This window comes from Rhinolophus sinicus, linkage group LG06 (genome assembly GCF_036562045.2).
Source record: "Rhinolophus sinicus isolate RSC01 linkage group LG06, ASM3656204v1, whole genome shotgun sequence".
Lineage (NCBI taxonomy): Eukaryota > Metazoa > Chordata > Mammalia > Chiroptera > Rhinolophidae > Rhinolophus > Rhinolophus sinicus.
In genome coordinates this window covers 123,061,915-123,084,962 of record NC_133756.1, presented here as the reverse complement: position 1 = coordinate 123,084,962, position 23,048 = coordinate 123,061,915, and the positions used below count along the sequence as shown (strand labels likewise).

At 54.0% G+C, this 23,048-nt stretch overlaps 1 protein-coding gene across 1 annotated transcript in view; it reads left to right on the top strand.

Moving 5' to 3' along the window:
- Positions 1–22,969, top strand: part of DCHS1 (dachsous cadherin-related 1) — a 33,799-nt gene extending 10,830 nt beyond the window's left edge. Inside the window, exons 2-21 of the mRNA XM_074335911.1 lie at positions 3,463–5,376; positions 9,961–10,149; positions 10,245–10,476; positions 10,614–10,850; positions 11,171–12,196; positions 12,396–12,589; positions 12,801–12,897; positions 12,996–13,153; positions 13,350–14,214; positions 14,305–14,544; positions 14,645–14,770; positions 15,404–15,613; positions 16,679–17,557; positions 17,677–17,790; positions 17,957–18,168; positions 18,257–18,411; positions 18,585–18,715; positions 18,829–19,112; positions 19,436–19,574; positions 19,904–22,969. Of these exons, the coding sequence (XP_074192012.1) occupies positions 3,583–5,376; positions 9,961–10,149; positions 10,245–10,476; positions 10,614–10,850; positions 11,171–12,196; positions 12,396–12,589; positions 12,801–12,897; positions 12,996–13,153; positions 13,350–14,214; positions 14,305–14,544; positions 14,645–14,770; positions 15,404–15,613; positions 16,679–17,557; positions 17,677–17,790; positions 17,957–18,168; positions 18,257–18,411; positions 18,585–18,715; positions 18,829–19,112; positions 19,436–19,574; positions 19,904–22,515 (9,894 nt within the window). The 5' untranslated portion in view covers positions 3,463–3,582 and the 3' untranslated portion in view covers positions 22,516–22,969. The remainder of the gene's footprint in view (positions 1–3,462; positions 5,377–9,960; positions 10,150–10,244; positions 10,477–10,613; positions 10,851–11,170; positions 12,197–12,395; positions 12,590–12,800; positions 12,898–12,995; positions 13,154–13,349; positions 14,215–14,304; positions 14,545–14,644; positions 14,771–15,403; positions 15,614–16,678; positions 17,558–17,676; positions 17,791–17,956; positions 18,169–18,256; positions 18,412–18,584; positions 18,716–18,828; positions 19,113–19,435; positions 19,575–19,903) is intronic.
- The last annotated feature ends 79 nt before the right edge of the window (positions 22,970–23,048 follow it).

Genomic DNA, 23,048 nt, shown 5'->3' with positions numbered 1-23,048 from the left:
GAGAGCATCTACCATATGCCCAGCTCTGGGCTGTTTGTTTACATTGCCTCTAATTCTCACAAAACACTGTAAGTATTCATAGCCATTTAACAGATTGGGAAAGTAACACTGAGACTGGGACTCCAACCCAGCTCAAACTCTAGAGTCCCTGCTCTTCTTATTGCCTCACACAGATGGGGAGGATGGGTGTTGGGAGTGGAAGAGGGGGGTCAGAAACTCTCCTCCTTTAGTAGAACAGGAAGTCCTAGAGCAGAGCAAACCTAAAGACGCAAGGACATACTTCTGTAGCCACAGGACTGACCATGGTGCCTCAGGGGCACAGGCTCACATGTGTTTGTGTATGTCGTCTGAGTTGTCCTGTCCATGGACGTTTCTCTCTGTGTCAGTATGTGAGTGTGGTGGTGTGCAATCCTGAGGCTCTGACCATTCATTCGGCATTGATTGCCTATTCAAGCTATACCTCTGCTGAATGCTAGAGATTAATGAAGACCCTCAAGGAGCCTCCGATTCAGTGTAGGGGAGCAAACACGTGAACAAAAGCAGTGGGAGCCCAGTAGAGGGTATAGTAGGCTCTGCAGGACAGTGAGGGAGATGTCAGAGAAGACTCCACAGAACACAGGACATTAGAACTGGATCTTGAAATTTGAGTAGGAGATGGCCACTTGGCGAGGATTTATAGAGGATATCTCAAAATAGTGCACATAAGACAAAGAGTTGGGAAGGAACATGGGTTTAGCGTTGGAATGCGGGGTATGGTGAGAAAAGTAAATGTGGGGCACGCTGGAGAGGTTGGCAGGACTCAGATCAGGAAGATATATTAAGGAGGCTGGACTTTATCTTATGAACCAGAAATTCCATAGCAAGTGTCCATGAATTCCTTGAAACTGCAGACACAGTTTGTATGTATGTGTATCTGCATTATTTTTCCCCTAGAGGGGCAGCAGATTTCTGCTGTCAGTAATGGGGAACCAGTGGAAGTCTTTCATTAGGAGTAGTTTGGTGAGAGCTGTGTGGATAGCTCAGGATCAGCCGGTCCAAGCCAGGAGGCCAGGGGACAAGTAAGGAGCTATTGCAGAAATCGAAAGGAGAGATGGCAAAGCTCAGACTAGGACAGTGGGAACAGAGGAAAGATCTTGGGACATGTCTAGTTGAGATAGGTAGGTATGGATGGTTAGGTAAGTGATAAGACTGAAGAAAAGCAAAAAAAAACAAGGAGAGCTTCTGGATTTCCAGCTTGGACACCTGGATGAATGGTAGTGCTGGTCACAAGAAAGGGAATGGAAGGGAAAAAAGCAGCTTGAGGTGAAGTTTGGGGATATGTTGTGAAGGAATTACAGTATATGGGCTGGACATGTTTCTCCAGAGCTCTTCAGAGCTGGAAATGGAGACTGAAAAGTCATCAGCACATAGATGGTACATTAAAAAAGTGATTGACACATTTGAACGGAAGGCATGGGATTGGATAAGATCACCCAGGCAGAGTGTGGAGAATGGGAAAAGATGTGGCTAGGACTGAGTCTTAAAGAGCACCAATTTTTAGAGGATGGGCAGAGGAATAACTTGCACAGGAGATTGAGGAGAGGACAGAGAAGTACAGTGGAAGCAAGAAGTGGGGTGTGACCACGTGAAGCCATGACAAGTAGGCTTCAAGAAGCCAATGATCACTAATCCAGTGTTCCAGAAAGATATAGTAAGAGGAGGATGAAGAAGTATCCACTAAGAACATAGAGATGATTGGAGACTTAGTGAAAACAATGTCATAGGAGAGGAAGCCTCAATGCATGAAGGGTAGAGGGTGTGAGAAGTGAGAAACTGGGGGAAATGAATCACTCTTTCAGAGAAGGCAATCTCTCCACTGGTTCTGCTCGCACTTAGTCACTAAATGCCCTCAGGAGGCTTTAGGCTGTCGCCTTTAACTTCAGCAGCATTTGAAACCCTGGCTCCCCTTAACGTCAGAAGCACTTCCCCTCTCTAGCTTTCTGAATCTCTCTGTCTCTGGACAATTAAGGACACCTTTGTCCAGCTGATGTTTCAGGCCAGAAATTTGCTCATCATTGACTTCTCCCACTCCCTCATCCTCTGCCTGCAAGCAGTCATCAAGCCCTGTTTGTTCTACCTCCTAAACCTGCATACCTACCGTATTTCCCTGGAAATAAGACCTGGTCTTATATTAATTTTTGCTCCAAAAGATGCATTAGGGCTTATTCTATATTACGACAATCCTGAAAAATCATGTTAGTGCTTATTTCCTGGTTAGGTCTTATTTTCGGGAAACACGGTATCCACTTCTTTCATTTCCATGCTAACACTAATCCAAGTCACTATCAAAGCAATGCCATCGCCTGGACAACCACAGTGTGTTATAAGGGCTCTCCTAAGATAACTATCCTATCTTCATGCCCCTTGTTCATGCAGCGATAGTGATCTTCACAAAATATAAGACATATCTTGGAACCCCTTCTTAAAATATTTTTATGGCATCCATTTGCTTTTACAACAAAGTCAAAATAAGCCATATGGTTTATGAGTCCCTGTCCCATTTCATACTGTTGCCTCTAGCACTCTACACCTCACACACATTGACCCCTAACCACCCCCAAACACTCTCAGCCCTTTCTTGACTGTGGACTCTAAACCTGTTTCCTCTTCCAAATACTCTCCTCTCCTCTCTGAATCCCCCTCTCTGCCCACTGTTGCCTAGCTAACACCTACTTATTAAGTAGATCCCAACTTGACTGTCACTTCCTCAGAGAAGCTCTCCCAGACTCTCTATATTAAGCCCCTCTTATGCCCTCATAGCTCCCTGTACTCCCCTCACAGCCCTTATCACACTTGTAATCCCTTGTCTAACACCTGGACTATAAGCTCCATGAAGTCAGGGACTGTTTCTTTTATTCATGGATATGTCCCCAGTGCTTCCACATAGTAGGTCCTCAATCTCTTGTTGACTGGAGAGGAAAGTGGGACTAAGGGAAATTTATATATGTGTGTGTGTGTGTGTATATATATATATATATATATATATATATATATATATATATATATATATATATATATATATATGCCTTCAGCATATTTAAATGCTGATAGAAGGCTCCAGCAGAGAGGAAAAGGTTGACAATTCAGGTGAGATTCCCAAACACATGGTTATTGAGGTGAGTATTGGTTCTGAATGAGAAGGAAAATGACAAAGGACTGGCTATATTTTAAAGTCTAGAGATGGAAGGAAGGGAGTCCAAGGGCATTCAGTCCTGAACAATAGAAACAAAACATCTCCTGAGAGGTGGGCCAGGGTGAGATGGCGACCTGCAAGGGAGCGACTGGAGTGGGTCCTGAGGAGTGCTGAAGCAGGAGCTTCCTGGGCCCAGGATGGGTATGAGACAGCACAAGCCTTAGACCCCAGTCTCCTGGACTATTGATCATTCTGCCATTATGACCTTTTTCCTTCTGCTTTTCTTCCAGGTTAGGGAACCTGAGCTGGAGCCAGGGCCTGAGTTGGACCTGATCCAAAGCCTGAGATCAAGCTGGGCCTAGAGCCTGGCCTGGAGCTGGAGCCCAAGCCACTTCTGGACTGCACCTGTCATGCAGAAGGAGCTGGGCACTGCGCCTTCCTGCACTGGCATGCAGAGCCCCAGGCCCCTCCACCTGCTCCCGCTGCTGCTGCTGCTGCTACTGCTGGGGGCCAGGGTGCCAGGCGCCTGCGGCCAGGCTGGGAGCTTGGACCTGCAGATTGATGAGGAGCAGCCAGCGGGCACACTGATCGGGGACATCAGTGCAGGGCTTCCGGCAGGCACAGCAGCACCTCCCATGTACTTCATCTCCGCGCAGGAGGGCAGTGGCGTGGGTACGGACCTGGCCATCGATGAGCACAGTGGGGTGGTCCGTACAGCCCGGGTCTTGGATCGTGAGCGGCGGGATCGCTACCGCTTCACTGCCGTCACTCCTGATGGTGCCACCGTGGAAGTTACTGTGCGAGTGGCTGACATCAATGACCATGCTCCAGCCTTCCCGCGGGCCCGGGCTGCCCTGCAGATACCTGAGCATACAGCTGTGGGCACCCGCTACCCGCTGGAGCCTGCTCGGGATGCTGATGCTGGCCGCCTAGGAACCCAGGGCTATGCATTGTCCGGTGATGGGGCTGGAGAGATCTTCCGGCTAGAGACACGCCCGGGGCCAGATGGGGCCCCAGTGCCCGAGCTGGTAGTTACTGGGGAGCTGGACCGAGAGAACCACTCGCACTACATGCTGCAACTGGAGGCCTACGATGGTGGATCACCCCCCCGGAGGGCCCAGGCGCTGCTGGATGTGACACTGCTGGACATCAATGACCATGCCCCAGCTTTCAATCAGAGCCGCTATCACGCTGTGGTGTCTGAGAGCCTGGCCCCCGGCAGCCCAGTCTTGCAAGTGTATGCATCCGATGCTGATGCTGGCGCCAATGGGGCTGTGACCTATGAGATCAACCGGAGGCAGAGCGAGGGTGATGGGCCCTTCTCTATTGACGCACACACAGGGCTGCTGCGGCTGGAGCGACCGCTGGACTTTGAGCAACGGCGGGTCCATGAACTAGTAGTGCAGGCACGCGATGGTGGGGCTCACCCTGAGCTGGGCTCGGCTTTTGTGACTGTCCACGTGCGAGATGCTAATGACAATCAGCCCTCCATGACTGTCATCTTCCTCAGTGCAGATGGCTCACCCCGAGTGTCCGAGGCGGCCCCACCTGGCCAGCTTGTTGCTCGCATCTCTGTGTCAGACCCAGATGATGGTGACTTTGCCCATGTCAACGTGTCCCTGGAGGGTGGAGAGGGCCACTTTGCCCTAAGCACCCAGGACAGCGTCATCTACCTGGTGTGCGTGGCTCGGCAGCTGGATCGGGAGGAGCGGGATGCCTATAACCTACGGGTTACCGCCACAGACTCAGGCTCACCCCCACTGCGGGCCGAGGCTGCCTTCGTGCTGCATGTCACTGACGTCAATGACAACGCGCCTGCCTTTGACCGCCAGCTTTACCGACCTGAGCCCCTGCCTGAGGTTGCACTGCCTGGCAGCTTTGTGGTGCGGGTGACGGCCCGGGATCCTGACCAGGGCACCAATGGTCAGGTCACCTACAGCCTGGCCCCTGGCACCCACACCCGCTGGTTCTCCATTGACCCCACCTCAGGCATCATCACCACGGCTGCCTCACTGGACTATGAGTTGGAACCCCAACCACAGGTGATTGTGGTGGCCACAGATGGGGGTTTGCCCCCTCTCGCCTCCTCTGCCACAGTTAGTGTGGCCCTGCAAGATGTGAATGATAACGAGCCTCAGTTCCAGAGGACTTTCTACAATGCCTCGCTGCCTGAGGGCATCCAGCCTGGAACCTGCTTCCTGCAGGTAGGTAGCCCTGCACACAGCGGGATGCTAGCTGCTGTGGGCAAGAATGGATCAGAGGGCCACAGGGACCTCAGAACAAGAACCAAGCCTTGCAGGTGCATCTATTGATGGTAACTAATGCCAGAGGATTTGGACCTGTCCTGTGGGCTCCAAAGTCTGTGCAGAGGGTGAAGGTTAATGAAAAGATAAGAGAGCAGGGTACAAGAGCTGGGCCAGATAATCTTGGCAGTTGAGGGAATTAAGATTGGGTCTAGAGAAAAAGTGTCCTGTGGTGTCGAGAATTAATTTCCCACTGTAAGTCTGGCATTGTGTTGGGCCCTGGGAACACAGAAAGGAGACAGTCTTGTTCCCAGGCAGGTCCCAGTCTAGGCAAGGAGGCACATCAGTAACTAGTGCTGCCGCAGGTATCATGTGGGATGCTGTGGAAAGCCAGAGGAGGGGCCTTTGAAGAACAGTGAGACTGTCACATGGATAATTCGGGCTGTGTGAACAGGGACTCCAGGTCTACAGAAAGAGCTACAGAACACCATGATGTGTTCAGGGCACGCGCTGTTCAACTTGGCCTCAACTGTGCTGATGAGAAAGAGTTGGGGATGGATAAGACAAGATGGTAGACAGAGACCAGATTACAAACTTTGACTTCATCTTTAAAATCATAGTAAACCAATGAGAGGATCTAGGCAAATCTGATACGTCTTTTGGAAAGATTGCTTTGTCTGTAACATGGATGTAGGAGGGGAGAGTGGAGGCAGGGAAGCCTCTTAGAAGACTAGTGTTTGAAGTCTTTATGTCTCAGAAGCCCACCAGACCCGTGGAAATCTTCTCAGGGGCTGCCTGTTGACCTGGACTTCCAGGCCAGTGCCCAGGCCTTCTGGCCAGACGCTGGGTATTTGCCTGCCTGCTGCTATCCAGCTCCCCCACCTACTCTCTCATGTGTTTATTGTCCCTCTTGGCCCAGGACCAGTGGGCTATGGCTTCCCAACTTCTTCCTCCTCACTAGTGCCTGAAGAAACAGGGCAATTCTCCAGGTGGTTTCCTGAAGCTTTTACTGTTAGTTACCATAGGGAAGCAGGGGTAAAAAATAACCACTGGGTGTTCAGAATGGTTACAAGAAGTCTTAATATTTGATTCATTTAATATACATTTCAAGTATTTACCATTGTATTAGGGACACAGAATATGGTAATGAATGAGTCTTTCTCCGCCTCCCCCCCCCCCCACACACACACACTTCATGGAATTTATACTCTAGAAGGGAGATTCATGTGCAAAGAGATTTACTGCAATAAGAAAACTTCCATGATGGGGATACATGTGAGGTACAGAAAGGCAGTATGAATGTCTTCCCAAAGAAGGGATCCTTGAGCTTAGACTTAAAGGATGAGCAGGAGTTTATTAGGGGACCAGACAGGTGAGGGTTCCAAGCAGAAGTGACATGCATAGAGGAGTGGGACAGCCTGACTTGTTCCAGGGCCTCCAGAGACTCAGTATCTCTGGAGTTTTAAGGTGTGAGATGGGAGAGTGGGAGATGGGACTGTGTAGGGAGGCCAGACAGTGAAAAGTCAGCCAGGCCAAAGGGTTTGAGCTTTTTTCTTAAGGAACATTGGAGTTTTCTGAGTAGAAGAGTAATATGATCATATTTGTTTCCTCAAAAGATGCTTTTGGCAATCATTGTAGAGCAGTGATTCACAGCTCAGGGTGATTTTGCCTTTTGGAGGGGACATTTGGCAATGTCCAGAGACAGTTTTGATTGTTACAACTGCTGGGGTGCTACTGGTATCTAGAGGGTAGAGGCCAGGGATGCTGCCAAACACCCTATGATGCACATGACAACACACAACAAAGAATTATCTGGTCCCAAAATGCCAGTCGTGCTGAGACTGAGAAATCCTGGGGTACAGGAAGGATTGGAGGGTCAAACAGCTATGAGAAGGGAATTATAACAGTCCAGTGGAGAGACGACTCAGTCCTAAGTCAAGACAGTGATAATGGTGATGGAGAGGAATAGACAAATAGGAGAGATAATGAGGATTTACTTAGTCCCTGGTTGATTGATATACCGTGAAAGGAAAAGGGAAGAACAGATTTCTGGCTTGAGCAACTGCATGGATGGAAGAGTCATTAGAGAGGGATTTGGAATGATCATGACTTTAGTTTTGGACAGGTTGGATTTAAGGTGCCTGTGGGGATATCCAAGTGGAGATGTTGAGCAGGCATCTGGAGTACAAGTCTGGAGCTCAGAGGAGTGGTCTGGGTCAAAATACAGATGATGGTCAAAGTCATGGAAGTGGAAGAGGAGGCCCTAAGTGAATGTGTAGAGTGAGAAAAGGCCAAGGAGCGGTGGCAGAGAACAAAAATGTGTAAGAACAGGCAGAGTGAGAGGAGGCAGAGGAAGGCTGGGGAGACAGGGAAGCAGTGCGAGGAGAAGCAGGGGAGCCTAGAGTCAAGAAGTCAAAGCAGGAGAGACACCTGGGAAAGAGGTCAGGATGGAACTAATGCAATAAGTTTGTGGTCTGTTAGGAATTTTAGAGCATTCACAGATAAGGGTCTTTATTTTCTCCTTACAGTAGTGCATTTAATGAGAGCTAAGGGTGGCGTGGGGACAAGTTAATGGCTTTTGGGAGAGGGAGTTCACCACAGTTCGACTGTGCAGCAGGGCAGACAGCCTGCTGAAATGGAGACTGTGCATTTGCAGTGGAACTTCTGAGCAGGGGCTGCATAGGCTGGGAAAATCACTTCTGCCTTGGTCATTTCCATTCAATGGCCCCTGCGCCTTTTGGGGTCACTTCCTGACAACTTCCCCGGACCACTATTTATTGCTTTCTTCCTGCAGCGAGTCAGGGGGCAGAGGTCTTTAACAGCTTCTGGAGATGATGCCGCAGCTGTGCTGCAGCCCACAGGCTTGATGCAGGGGAACTTTGTCTCCTGGGATATCCGGGCCCACAGCCACAGTATCTAGTTGGAGCAGGAGCTGTTTCCAGGGTCCAGCCATGGCAGGGTCTTAGTGTCTCTTAGGAGGGTAAACAATGGCACAAATCACTCTGTCAAGGGCCTGGGCAACCATCAGAAGTCCTTGGCCAGCCTTCTCCCTGAGCAACATTTTCTGGCTCAGAAAGGGGAACTCTCCAGCTTCCTTTTACAGCATATCATGACCCTGAGGCCCTTGTATCCACAAAGAGCACTTTGTCACAGGCTACGGTCGTCAGCACCAGCTAACCCACTACTGAGGCCCTAATGTGCACCCACGGTATAAAAGTTAGTTTGAAAGAAGTTTTTGTTGTAAGGCAGAGCAATCAGAATGTCCATTCACTCAATGAACAAATATACATAGAGTACCTGAGGTGTGCCTGGCCCTGTCCTGGCCTCGTGAGCTCCCAAAATGGTGTCTCCTGCTGATCTGGCTCCGAACCTGATACTGGTGTCCAATCATTCAACTTTTTCTGAACCAGTCTGGGAGATGCCCAAGAATTAACCAGGAAAGCCTTTCCCTATGTTTTAGTTTTAGGAAGCCCCCAGGTCTGAATGACCTCAATATTGGCCTATGGACCTGCAATTCTCCCTCTCCCACTTCCAATGAGGTTGGCTTGAGAAGTAAAGGGATGCTAAAAGCACATGAGCCACATCCCCAGATCCATAGAGCAAACCCTGATGACTCCAGTGACCAGATCCCAGTATCAATCAGATCCCACTCTGCAATGACCAAACTCAACACACAGTAGGCCTATGACATGAGCCTCTATAGTTGTATCGGTCAGTTCTCTGCTCGGAGTGATTATGAGACTTGGTAATGCTTGTTAGCTCCCTGTGATCTGCCAGGAACCTGTGGTCACGGACCTTTAGCACTCTTCTTTATAAGTACAGTTGGTCCTCATTCTTTGCAGATTCCATATTTGTGAATGTGTTGACTGTCTAAAATGTATGTTTAACCCAAAACTCAATACTCATGGAGATTTTGCAGTCATTCTTGCATATGCACAACAAGATGAAAAATTCAAGTCACCCAGTGCACACATTCCCAGCTGAGGTTGAGCATGGCAAGGCTCTGCCTGTTTCAGCTCTTATACTGTAAACAAGGGTCCTTTATGCAGTCTATTAGTGCCACACTTTTCACATTTTTATGCTTTTTGCTGGTGATTTTGCTGTTTAAAATGGTCCCCACATGTGCTGGTGAGGTGCTGTCTAGTGTTCGTAAGTACAAGAAGGCTGTGATGTGCCTTATGGAGAAAATACGTGTGTTTAGATAAGCTCCGTTCACATATGCATTATAGTGCCACTGGCTATGAGTTCAATGTTAATGAATCAAAATATATATTAAATTAGTTGTCTTTAAACAGAAATACGCATAAAACAAGATTATAAATTGACCAGTTGACAAATACGTTGTGACCAGAGGCTAACAGGACCTTAATTCAGGTATGAGGTCTGGGCTGGGCTTCGGTTTTGGCCTCTGTCCTACTAGTCCCCTCTGGGTGTCCACCATCCAAAGATTCTGGGCACCAGCTGGCCCACGGTCTGCTCCTTCTAATTGCCACTGGATTTTCTGGCCAAAAAGATGGGGCATCACTCACCCCAGCCTCTCCCCAGGTGACAGCCACAGACGCAGACAGTGGCCCATTTGGCCTCCTCTCCTATTCCTTGGGTGCCGGACTTGGGGCCTCGGGGTCTCCCCCTTTCCGCATCGATGCCCACAGTGGTGACGTGTGCACGACCCGGACCCTGGACCGTGACCAAGGACCCTCAAGCTTCGACTTCACAGTGACAGCTGTGGATGGGGTGAGTGGGCAGACCATGGGCAGGTGGGGGCATTGGGATAGGGCATTCTTCAGGGCCAGATAAGGCCTACCTGACTTATGGCTACATCTCACCAGGGAGGCCTCAAATCCATGGTGTATGTGAAGGTGTTTGTGTCAGATGAGAATGACAACCCACCTCAGTTCTACCCACGGGAATATGCTGCCAGTGTGAGCACCCAGAGTCCACCAGGCACAGCCGTACTGAGGGTGCGTGCTCATGACCCTGACCAGGGGCCCCATGGGCGACTCTCCTACCACATTCTGGCTGGCAATAGCCCCCCACTCTTTGCATTGGATGAGCGCTCAGGTGAGGATCCTGCCATACCCAGGGTCTGGCCCCCACCCATTTCTCCATCTGCCTGAAGAAAATATTGACCCTCTTCTTATAACTCTTCCAACTCTATTCTGTTTCCTTATACGTCTCTGCTCTATCCCTCCTCCCAGGGCTGTTGACAGTAGCCTGGCCCTTGGCCAGACAGGCCAACTCTGTGGTACAGCTGGAGATCGGGGCTCAGGATGGCGGTGGCCTGCAGGCAGAGCCCAGTGCCCGAGTCAACATCAGCATTGTGCCTGGAACCCCCATACCACCCATATTTGAGCAACTACAGTATGTCTTTTCTGTGCCAGAGGATGTGGCACCAGGCACCAGTGTGGGCATAGTCCAGGCACACAACCCACCAGGTATCATTTATCATTATGCCCTATTGATGCCATACCAGACACTCCAACAGAACCCTCGAGTGCCATCTAAGGGTACCCCAGATAGCCCCAACACAAAACACCGGTTAAAATCCCCAACACTTCCTTGGGCATGTGCAAGCACTCTGCTTCATCCCCAAGTACACAGATATCACCCTAGTGCCACCCAGCGTCTCTGCCCTCACCCTAATACTTTGAAAGGCACAGGTGGGCACTGCATAGCCCTTCTTGGGATCACTGGCCCCAACTCAACAGGTGCCCCCCCCCCATCTCTTTCCTGACCTCTCTTTCCTCCTCCTTAGGTCGCGTGGGACCTGTGGCCCTGGCCCTATCAGGCGGGGATCCCCGGGGACTCTTCTCCCTAGATGGAGCCTCAGGGCTGTTACAAACGCTTCGCCCTCTGGACCGGGAGCTGCTGGGACCAGTGCTGGAGCTGGAGGTGCGGGCAGGCAGTGGTGTGCCCCCAGCTTTCACTGTAGCTCGGGTGCGTGTGCTGCTGGATGATGTGAATGACAACTCCCCTGCCTTCCCTGCACCTGAAGACACAGTATTGCTGCCACCAAGCACTGCCCCAGGAACCCTCATCTATACACTGCGGGCTCTGGACCCTGACTCAGGCATTAACAGTCGAGTCACCTTTAACCTTCGTGCTGGAGGTGGTGGGGTCTTCACCGTGGACCCCACCACAGGCCACGTACGACTTATGGGACCTCTGGGGCCCTCAGGGGGACCAGCCCATGAGCTGGACCTGGAGGCCCGGGATGGGGGCTCCCCGCCTCGCACCAGCCACTTTCGACTGAGAGTGGTAGTACAGGACTTGGGGACCCGTGGGCTGGCTCCCCACTTTGAAAGCCCTACCTACCGTGTGGACCTGCCTTCAGGCACCACCCCTGGGACTCAGGTCCTACAAGTGCAGGCTCGAGCACCAGATGGGGGCCCAGTCACCTATCACCTTGCAGCAGATGGGCCAAGTATCCCTTTTGGCCTGGAGCCACAGAGTGGGTGGCTATGGGTGCGGGCAGCACTGGACCGTGAGGCCCAGGAGTTGTACACACTGAAGGTAATGGCAGTATCTGGGTCCAAAGCTGAGTTGGGGCAGCAGACAGGCACAGCCATCGTGAGGGTCAGCATCCTCAACCAGAACGACCATAGTCCCCGCTTGTCTGAGGAGCCCACCTTCCTGGCTGTGGCTGAGAACCAGCCGCCAGGGACCAGTGTGGGCCGGGTCTTTGCCACTGACCGAGACTCTGGACCCAATGGACGTCTGACCTACAGCCTGCGACAGCTATCAGAAGACAGCAAAGCCTTCCGCATCCACCCCCAGACTGGTGAGCACTGGCACCCAAATTCTGAGACCCCATAGCCTCATCCTCAGATTGGTGAACACCCAGACAGGATCCCCAGAGCCTGGCCATGAGGAACAGGACTGAGCCTGGGATTCCCTCCCAAACCCCAGCTTCTTAGTCACAGGCCTCAGGCTCGGCATCACTAGCTACCCCATACATGATCCCTCTCCTGTACTCCCAGGAGAAGTGACCACACTCCAAACCCTGGACCGTGAGCGGCAGAGCAGCTACCAGCTCCTGGTGCAGGTGCAGGATGGGGGGAGCCCACCTCGCAGTACCACAGGAACCATGCACATTGCAGTGCTCGACCTCAACGACAACAGTCCCACCTTCCTGCAAGCATCAGGGGCTGCTGGTGGGGGCCTCCCTATACAGGTATGTGAAGCCCCAGGACCCTGTCCTGAAGAAGTGAGAAGGAATGGGGGTCTCCTCATAGAGCTGTAGGTGTAGGTAAGAGAGACTGCCTTTTGGAACAGGTGTGGAGGCAAAAATGGGCTCTGCCTGCACACAGGTGAGGGTAGCTCCATCCTAAGTTGTCTTAAAAACAGGAAGGAGAAAACTGTAGGTGAGTTATGTGTCCCCATAGGTACCAGATCGCGTGCCTCCAGGAACACTGGTGACGACTCTGCAGGCCAAGGATCCAGATGAAGGGGAGAATGGGACCATCCTGTACATGCTGACTGGTATGGGGATGGTCAGAAGGGAGTTGGTAGGAGTGGCACACCCTCTTGACCTACCCAGCTCATGACCCAGGCCTCACCTTTCCCCTGCCTGTCCCCAGGTCCTGGCTCAGAGCTCTTCTCTCTGCACCCTCACTCAGGGGAGCTGCTCACTGCAGCACCTCTGATCCGAGCAGAGCGGCCACACTATGTGCTGACGTTGAGCGCTCACGACCAAGGCAGCCCTCCTCGGACCTCCAGCCTCCAGCTGCTGGTGCAGGTATGGCTGCTCCTCCTCCAATATATCTCCTTAGCCACCGCTGTGGGCCCATCACCAAGAGCTCCACCTTCATGGGGCTCTTGAGCCCTCTTCTCAGGCTACTCTGAGCACCCTTCCTGCTATCCATCGGGCCAGCCCAAGACCCCCTTTTACGCAGGTCCCCCTGATTCCATCCTCCTGCCTCGGTCCACAACAGGTACTTCCCTCAGCTCGCTCTCCTGAGCCCCCGCCGGATCCCTCAGAGCCAGATCCCGCGGCGCCAGTGCCTGTAGTGCTGACGGTGACAGCGGCCGAGGGGCTACAGCCCGGCTCCCTGTTGGGCTCGGTAGCACCGCCAGAGCCGGCGGGGATGAGCGCACTCACCTACACCCTGGTGGGTGGCGCGGACCCGGACGGCACCTTCGCGCTGGACGCGACCTCAGGGCGCTTATACCTGGCACGGCCTCTGGACTTCGAGGCAGGCCCGGCTTGGCGCGCGCTCACGGTGCGCGCCGAGGGGCCGGGCGGCACGGGCGCGCGGCTGCTGCGCGTACAGGTGCGCGTACAGGACGAGAACGAGCACGCGCCAGTCTTCGCGCGCGATCCGCTTGCTCTGGCGCTTCCGGAGAACCCCGAACCCGGCGCGGCGCTGTATACTTTCCGCGCGTCGGACGCCGACGGCCCGGGCCCCAATAGCGACGTGCGTTACCGCCTGCTGCGCCAGGAGCCGCCGGCGCCTGCGCTGCGCCTAGACGCGCGCACTGGGGCGCTGAGCGCACCGCGAGGCCTGGACCGCGAGACCACTCCGGCTCTGCTACTGCTCGTGGAAGCCACCGACCGGCCGGCCAATGCCAGCCGCCGCCGCGCAGCGCGTGTCTCAGCGCGCGTCTTTGTTACGGACGAAAATGACAACGCGCCAGTCTTCGCCTCTCCCTCACATGTACGCCTCCCCGAAGATCAGCCGCCTGGGCCCGCGGCGCTACACGTGGTAGCCCGAGACCCGGACCTGGGCGAGGCCGCACGTGTGACCTATCGCCTGGCTGCTGGTGGGGATGGCTACTTCCGTCTACACTCGAGCACTGGTGAGTTGGACCGGGTGGATGGGGACGAGGAGGGCGTGATGTGGAGGGAATGTGGAGGTTTCCTTTTAATTTGCCCTACCACTGACCTAGGAGCGCTGTCCCTGGTGCGGCCCCTGGACCGTGAACAGCGAGCTGAGCACGTTCTGACTGTGGTGGCCTCGGACCATGGCTCCCCGCCACGCTCAGCCACGCAGCTCCTGACTGTCAGTGTCGTCGACGTCAACGATGAGGCACCCGCTTTCCAGCAGCAGGAGTACAGCGTTCTCTTGAGGGAGAACAGCCCACCTGGCACATCTCTACTCACTCTGCAGGCAACTGACCCGGACCTGGGTAAAACCTGGGGAAATGAGATGAGAGAGGGATGGACTGGGGCGAGAAAGAGCAAAACAATTATTTGCCTCTGATTTCCCTCCATGCTGCGCCTCCTCAGGGGCCAACGGGCAAGTGACTTACGGAGGCATCTCTGGCGAAAGCTTCTCCCTGGACCCAGACACTGGAGTTCTCACAACTCTTCGGGCCCTGGATCGGGAGGAGCAGGAGGAGATCAACCTGACAGGTACACATTGACAGGACCCCAAAAGCCTGAGAGGTGTTGTAAGCACCAGTGTTACCCAGGCAACACCCTCAAATTACTTTTTAGAAGCTTCCACACATTATAGCACAGCTTCTGTTATATTTTTGGATCCTTTTGGGGAGTCAAGAGTTTGGCAGAGTACAAGGTGAATTGATTTCTAGGCTGTCACCAGCGAGATCACACATCAAAAGCATAATGTCGTATGCCCTCTAGGATTCCCTCAGATTATACTGCAGACATTTAATAGCATATTGTTATTGAGTACCAGAGAGGTGAAGTGACTTGCTTGCACTAACACAGCTTAGAAGTGGGAGAGCTGGGAGTTGAACCCAGATAACTCATTTAGTGCTTTTTCTGTCACAACACCACTAATCTGAGATAAATCTCTTGCATGCACCAAGCAGGGACGTGGGAAGAAAATAACATCTCTGACACCTACCTGTATATTTACGTGTGCATGTCCACATGTAGGTACCTGTGTGCTTATGGGATGTGGAGAAATGGACTTTTTCTGGTTTGTGTGTGCATCTGGTGAACATGTATGAATACTATGTGGTGTGGGTTTCTCCATGGGGTAGGAGCAGGCTACATCTCATTGATTTTGCTTCCCCACAGTGTATGCCCGGGACAGGGGATCACCCCCGCTGTTGACCCACGTTACAGTGCGAGTGGCTGTGGAGGATGAGAATGACCATGCCCCAACCTTTGGGAGTACCCACCTCTCCCTGGAGGTGCCCGAGGGCCAGGATCCCCAAACCCTTACCACACTGCGGGCCTCTGACCCAGATGTCGGAGCCAATGGGCAGCTGCAGTACCGCATCGTGGGTAAGAACCTACCCATACCAACCCAGCCCCCACATGCCCACTTCTACTCCTTGTTGGCCTATGTCAGAATTGGCGTCTTTTTGTCCTTCTTTTACATATTTCTCTTTTTCTTTCATGTATATATCTATGTCTCTGAGTGTCTCCTTCTGTGCTTCTCCAGCTTCTTATTTCCCTCTATGTCTTTTTTAACCTTCCTGTATCTTTTTCTTTCTTGTCTCTCCTTGTAGAGCTGTTCTCAAGCTTTTTGGTCTCAGGAACCCTTAACATTCTTAATTGTTGAGAATTAAAGCTCCCTAAAGCTCTCTAAAGAGCTTTTGTTTATATAATTGTGTGATACAATATTGTAATAAATGTCTAACATAAACATATAAGAAACATATTAACTTTTGCCATATTAAATATTAAAGCTGAGAAGATTATAAAATATTGCAAAGAAAGCCAATGAATTATACTGGTTGCTGTATTTCTGCACAAGGAAATGTTAGGGTTTCAAGTAACAATTTGTTGGACAGTAATGAGGTTGTAAAGATTATAGCAGGTGTAACTGAAGGTAAGCCAGCAAAAACCAAATGAATCTCTGAAAGCACACATATTTATGCTCTAAGCTTTCTACCTAGAATATTCTAGAAAACACAAGAATACATAAGCACACATTCCATTAACCATCCAAGAGATGATGTCATGACATGTCTTGTAGCATCTGGACTCCACAGTACATTTGTGAGATAATGAGAATGAAAAAGGCATGCAATGTCTTAGTATTGCTATGAAAATAGTTTTGATCTTATGTACTCCCTTGAAAGGGTCTCAGAGGGCTCCCAGACCACACTCTGAGAACAGCTGCTTTATAGTATCTTTCTTTACCTTCTGTGTTTCTCTTAGTTTCTCTGTGTTTCACCCAGTGTCTCTCTCTCTCTCTCTCTCTCTCTCTCTCTCTCTCTCTCTCTCTCTCCCCTTCTCTCTCTCCCAGCCCTCCACTCTCTCTTATTTACTGTTGCCTGTAAATCAGCCCCACTTCCATGGGCTGACACATGTATGTTTGTGTGTGCATCCCCTTCTCTGCAGATGGGGACCCATCAGGAGCCTTTGTTCTAGATCTAGCCTCTGGGGAGTTTGGCACCATGAGGCCACTAGACCGGGAGGTGGAGCCAGCATTCCAGCTGCGGATAGAGGCCCGGGATGGAGGCCAGCCAGCTCTCAGTGCCACTCTGCTTGTGACAGTAACAGTACTAGATGCCAATGACCATGCCCCAGCCTTTCCTGTGCCTGCCTACTCTGTGGAGGTGCCTGAGGATGCGCCTGCAGGGACCCTCCTGCTGCAGCTACAGGCTCATGACCCTGATGCTGGGGCCAATGGCCATGTGACCTACTACCTGGGTGCTGGTGCAGCAGGAGCCTTCCTGCTGGAGCCCAGCTCTGGGGAATTGCGCACAGCCACAGCCCTAGACAGAGAGCAGTGTCCCAGCTATGCCTTTTCCGTGAGTGCAGTGGATGGCGCAGCTGCTGGGCCCCTGAGCACCACTGTACCGGTCACCATCACAGTGCGTGATGTCAATGACCACGCACCCACCTTCCCCAACAGTCCCCTGAGGCTGCGCCTGCCCCGCCCAGGCCCTAGCCTCAGCACCCCGACCCTGGCTCTGGCCACTCTGCGAGCCGAAGACCGTGACACTGGTGCCAATGCCTCCATCCTCTATCGGCTGGCAGGAACACCACCGCCTGGCACCACTGTGGATTCTTACACTGGTGAAATCCGTGTGGCCCGCTCCCCTGTAGCCCTGGGCCCCCAGGATCGTGTCCTCTTCATCGTGGCCACCGACCTTGGCCGTCCTGCTCGCTCTGCTACCGGTGTAGTCATTGTTGGACTACAGGGGGAGTCCGAACGTGGACCCCGCTTTCCCCGGGCTAGTAGTGAAGCTGTGCTCCGTGAAAATGCACCCCCAGGTATGTCCCCAACCATGTCTTTCAGCCTTGTATCTCTGCATGGGCTGGGGTTACCACTAAAAATCTCCCAAACTTCCTCAGCCTGGTGCTTATAGTCCAACCAATGCCATCCTCTGCAGGGACCCCCATTGCCTCCCCCAAGGCTGTCCACGCAGGGGGCTCAAGTGGACTGATCACCTACAGCATTCTCAGTGGGAATGAGAAAGGGACATTCTCCATCCAGCCTAGCACAGGTAAGCGTCAGGAGCAGAGGGCTGTGAGGGGACAGGCTCCTGGGGGAGCTATCCTTTGGGCCCAAGGAGGCTCTGGTCGGGGAGGTGCTGCCCTTAAGAAAGAGGCCTCAGAAAGGGAGACTCCATGGCAAGAAAGGGGCTGTCAGTGATGAATTCTGCCTCCCAGGAGCCATCACAGTTCGCTCGGCAGAGGGGCTGGATTTTGAGGCAAGCCCACGGCTACGGCTGGTGCTGCAGGCAGAGAGTGGGGGAGCCTTTGCCTTCTCCGTACTGACCCTAACACTGCAAGATGCCAATGACAATGCTCCCCGCTTCCTGCGGCCCCACTATGTGGCCTTCCTGCCTGAGTCCAGGCCCTTGGAAGGGCCCCTGCTGCAGGTATGGGATGTGATGGGAAGATGGGGGGCATGGCTGGTCAGACTTGACTGTGCCCAGGTCAATGCCAGCAGCCTCCTACTCCCACCAGGTGGAGGCAGATGACCTGGATCAAGGCCCCAGTGGACAGATCTCCTACAGTCTGGCTGCATCCCAGCCAGCCCGGGGATTGTTCCATGTAGACCCAGCCACAGGCACTATCACTACCACAGCCATCCTGGACCGTGAGATCTGGGCCGAAACACGGTGAGCCCTGGCTCTGTAGACCCCAGGACCCCATCCTGGGACCATCCAGTTTCAAGACCTGCCTTGAATCTCCCTCAATCCCAGGCCACATCCTGAGTCTCCCCAGCCCTGCCCAGCGTTCTCCCTTATCTCCAGGCCCCTGACCTGATTGTGCTCCCCCTGATTGTGTCCAGGCTGGTACTGATGGCCACAGACAGAGGAAGCCCAGCCCTAGTGGGCTCAGCTACCCTGACAGTGATGGTCATCGACACCAACGACAATCGTCCCACCATTCCCCAGCCCTGGGAGCTCCGAGTGTCTGAAGGTGAGGGCTGGGTAAAGTGAGAGGTACAAAAGGTGGTAGGGTGGCACTGTTCCCCACTCTGGGGCTCCAGAGGTGTCTGGGACCATGTCAAACATTTGTCCCATGTATTGCAGATGCGCTATTGGGCTCAGAGATTGCACAGGTCACAGGGAATGACGTGGACTCTGGACCAGTGCTGTGGTATGTGCTAAGCTCGTCTGGGCCCCAGGATCCCTTCAGTGTAGGCCGCTATGGGGGCCGCGTCTCCCTCACAGGCCCCCTGGACTTTGAGCAGTGTGACCACTACCACCTGCATCTGCTGGCTCATGATGGGCCTCATGAGGGTCATGCCAACCTCACAGTGCTCGTGGAGGACGTCAATGACAATGCACCTGCCTTCTCACAGAACCTCTACCAGGTACCGATGCCCCTGCATGTCCCCATACCTGTGCCCAGGGCTGTTCATGTTGGAGAGAAGTGAGGAGGCTAAAAGTCAGAGGTGGGCTGGACCTTAGAGCTGACCTAGGGATGGCACTCTGGGGATGGGATGTTCCAACTAAATCAGCCTTGCTAGTCTTAAGAACTGTGTCCAGGTTCTTCGTCCTATGCCCAGAAAAGGGAGGAGGTGGGCAATTCATATTCTAAGGAGTATGGGCTCCAAGCTGAAATGGATGCCAGGCAAGGCTCGTGAGACTGGACAGCAGGGCAGCATGGCCATAAACATTTGTCTTCACACCTCAGGTGACGCTGCTTGAGCACACACCCGCGGGCAGTGCCATTCTCTCCATCTCTGCCACTGACCGGGACTCAGGTGCCAATGGTCACATCTCCTACCACCTGGCTTCCCCTGCCGAGGGCTTCAGTGTTGACCCCAACAACGGTGCGTCCTTCATGGGATCTGACCCTTTATGGTGTTGGGCCATATTTTGACCTCATTCCTAGAATTTCTTGCCCAAACTCTTAACTCCTGGATCTCTAACCCAGGGAATACATTTCTCCCCTCTTTGTCTCTATTTAAGTCCTGTCTTGGCTGCATGTCTAGAAGCCATTCCTTGAATCCTGGAGGCTATCCCATAACCTCCCAGCACATAGGCCATTCCCTGGAGTCTGACTTCTGTTACCATTTCCTAGGCCAAGAAGGGTTACTTCCTCTGCTCACCCACAGCCTCTGCTGAATGCATGTTTCTCTCCATTCCCTTCTCATCTCAGGGACCTTGTTCACGACAGTGGGTACAGTGGCCTTGGGCCATGAGGGGCCAGGAGTGGTGGATGTGGTGCTGGAAGCACGAGACCATGGGATGCCAGGCCGGGCAGCACGAGCCACAGTGTACGTGCAGCTGCAGGACCAGAATGACCACACCCCGAGCTTCACATTGCCACATTACCGCGTGGCTGTGGCTGAGGACCTGCCCCCTGGTTCCACCCTACTCACGCTGGAGGCCACAGATGCTGACGGAAGCCGCACCCATGCCACCGTGGACTATAGCATTATCAGTGGCAACCGGGGCCGAGTCTTCCAGCTAGAACCCCGGCTTGCTGAAGCTGGGGAGAGTGGTGGACTAGGCCCCCGGGCACTGGGCTGCCTGGTGTTGCTTGAGCCTCTAGACTTTGAAAGCCTAACCCAGTACAATCTAACTGTGGCTGCAGCTGACCGGGGACAGCCGCCACGAAGCTCAGCCGTGCCGGTCACCATCACTGTCCTGGACGTCAATGACAACCCACCTGTGTTTACCCGAGCATCCTACCACGTGGCAGTACCTGAAGACACACCTATTGGGGCTGAGCTCCTGCATGTGGAAGCCTCTGATGCTGACCCAGGCCCTCATGGCCTCGTGCGTTTCACCCTCAGTTCAGGTGACCCTTTGGGGCTCTTTGAGCTGGATGAGAGCTCGGGCGCCCTGCGACTGGCCCGTCCCTTGGACTGTGAGACCCAGGCTCGGCATCAGCTTGTAGTTCAGGCTGCCGACCCTGCAGGGTCACACTTTGCTCTGGCACCAGTGATTATTGAGGTCCAGGATGTGAATGACCACGGCCCAGCCTTCCCACTGAGCTTGCTCAGCACCAGCCTGGCGGAGAACCAGCCTCCAGGCACTCTTGTGACCACTCTGCACGCGATTGATGGGGATGCAGGGGCTTTTGGGAGGCTCTGCTACAGCCTGTTGGAAGCCGGGCCAGGGCCTGAGGGACGTGAGGTATTTGCACTGAACAGTTCAACAGGGGAGTTGCGGGCACGAGTAGCCTTTGACTATGAGCACACAGGAAGCTTCCAGCTGCTTGTGGGCGCTGCCGATGCTGGGAATCTCTCAGCCTCAGTCACTGTGTCAGTGCTGGTGACAGGCGAGGATGAGTATGACCCAGTATTCCTGGCTCCAGCTTTCCACTTCCAAGTGCCAGAAGGTGCCCGGCGTGGCCACAGCCTGGGTCATGTGCAGGCCACAGACGAGGATGGAGGTGCTGATGGCCTGGTGCTCTATTCCCTTGCTACGTCTTCCCCCTACTTCGGTATCAACCAGACTACAGGTGCGCTGTACCTGCGGGTGGACAGTCAGGCACCAGGCAGTGGAACAGGCCCCTCTGAGGGTGGGGGCCGGACCCGGCGTGAAGCACCACGGGAGCTGAGGCTGGAGGTGGTGGCACGGGGGCCTCTGCCTGGTTCCCGGAGTGCCACAGTGCCCGTGACCGTGGATATCACCCACACTGCGCTGGGCCTAGCCCCTGACCTCAACCTGTTATTGGTGGGGGCTGTGGCAGCATCCCTGGGAGTAGTGGTGGTGCTTGCACTGGCAGCCCTGGTCCTAGGGCTAGTGCGGGCCCGAAGCCGCAAAGCAGAGGCAGCACCTGGCCCAATGTCACAGGCAGCACCCCTGGCCAGTGGCTCCCTACAGAAACTGGGTCGAGAGCCACCCAGCCCACCGCCCTCTGAGCACCTCTATCACCAGACTCTCCCAAGCTATGGTGGGCCGGGAGCTGGAGGTCCCTACCCCCGGGGTGGCTCCCTGGACCCTTCACATTCAAGCGGCAGAGGCTCAGCAGAGGCTGCAGAGGATGATGAAATCCGCATGATCAACGAGTTCCCCCGGGTGGCCAGCGTGGCCTCTTCCCTGGCTGCCCGTGGCCCCGATTCGGGCATCCAGCAGGATGCAGACGGACTGAGTGACACATCCTGCGAGCCACCTGCCCCTGACACCTGGTATAAAGGACGCAAGGCAGGGCTGCTGCTGCCGGGTGCAGGAGCCACTCTGTACCGAGAAGAGGGCCCCCCAGCCACTGCCACGGCCTTCCTGGGGGGCTGTGGCCTGAGCCCTGCACCCACTGGGGACTATGGCTTCCCAGCAGATGGCAAGCCATGTGTGGCAGGTGCACTGACGGCCATTGTGGCTGGCGAGGAAGAGCTCCGTGGCAGCTATAACTGGGACTACCTGCTGAGCTGGTGCCCTCAGTTCCAGCCACTTGCCAGCGTCTTTACAGAGATTGCCCGGCTCAAGGATGAAGCTCGGCCATGTCCCCCAGCTCCCCGTATTGATCCACCACCCCTCATCACTGCCGTGGCCCACCCAGGAGCTAAGTCTGTACCCCCTAAACCAGCCAGCACGGCTGCAACCCGGGCCATCTTTCCGCCAGCCTCTCACCGATCCCCCATCAGCCACGAAGGCTCCCTGTCTTCAGCTGCCATGTCCCCCAGCTTCTCACCCTCACTGTCTCCTCTGGCTGCTCGCTCACCTGTTGTTTCGCCATTTGGGGTGGCCCAGGGCCCCTCAGCCTCAGCACTCAGCGCAGAATCCGGCCTGGAGCCACCCGATGACACGGAGCTGCACATCTAGCTGTGGCCCAGGCTGGGCCCCGACCTGGGATGCGCACAGTGTCCCCAATGCAGGCCCCATCTGAGCCTGCCCTGGGCAGCCTCGGACCGTGATTGGCCACAGGGGAAACCAGCTCCCCATCCCAAACTCCTCCAGTGGGGCAGGTCCCACATCTCATCCCAGCCCCGTGAGCAGCAGCACCGCAGAGGCCCTGTTGGGCACTGACCTGTGGCCAGGTCCAATATGAGGAGAAACGAAGGAGGCAGCAGCCCTGGGTTCTCCTCAACAAGGGCTTCCTGCCCTGCGCCAGCACCCTGAGGTGGAGCTGAGACTTTATTTATTGGGGGGTAGGGGGATGGGGGAGGTCCTCCAACCTGTTTGGGCCCAGCTCCTTTGGGTTCCACTGACACCCCTGCCCCTGCCCAGAACCAAGTGCCAATTCTCACTCTGGAGCCTTAATAAACTGCAGTTTGTATCCAGCGTCCGGCTCTGTTCTGTGGGGGCCAGAGGGATGGGAGGATGACTGGAAGGTACCTGCACATTATGGACACCTC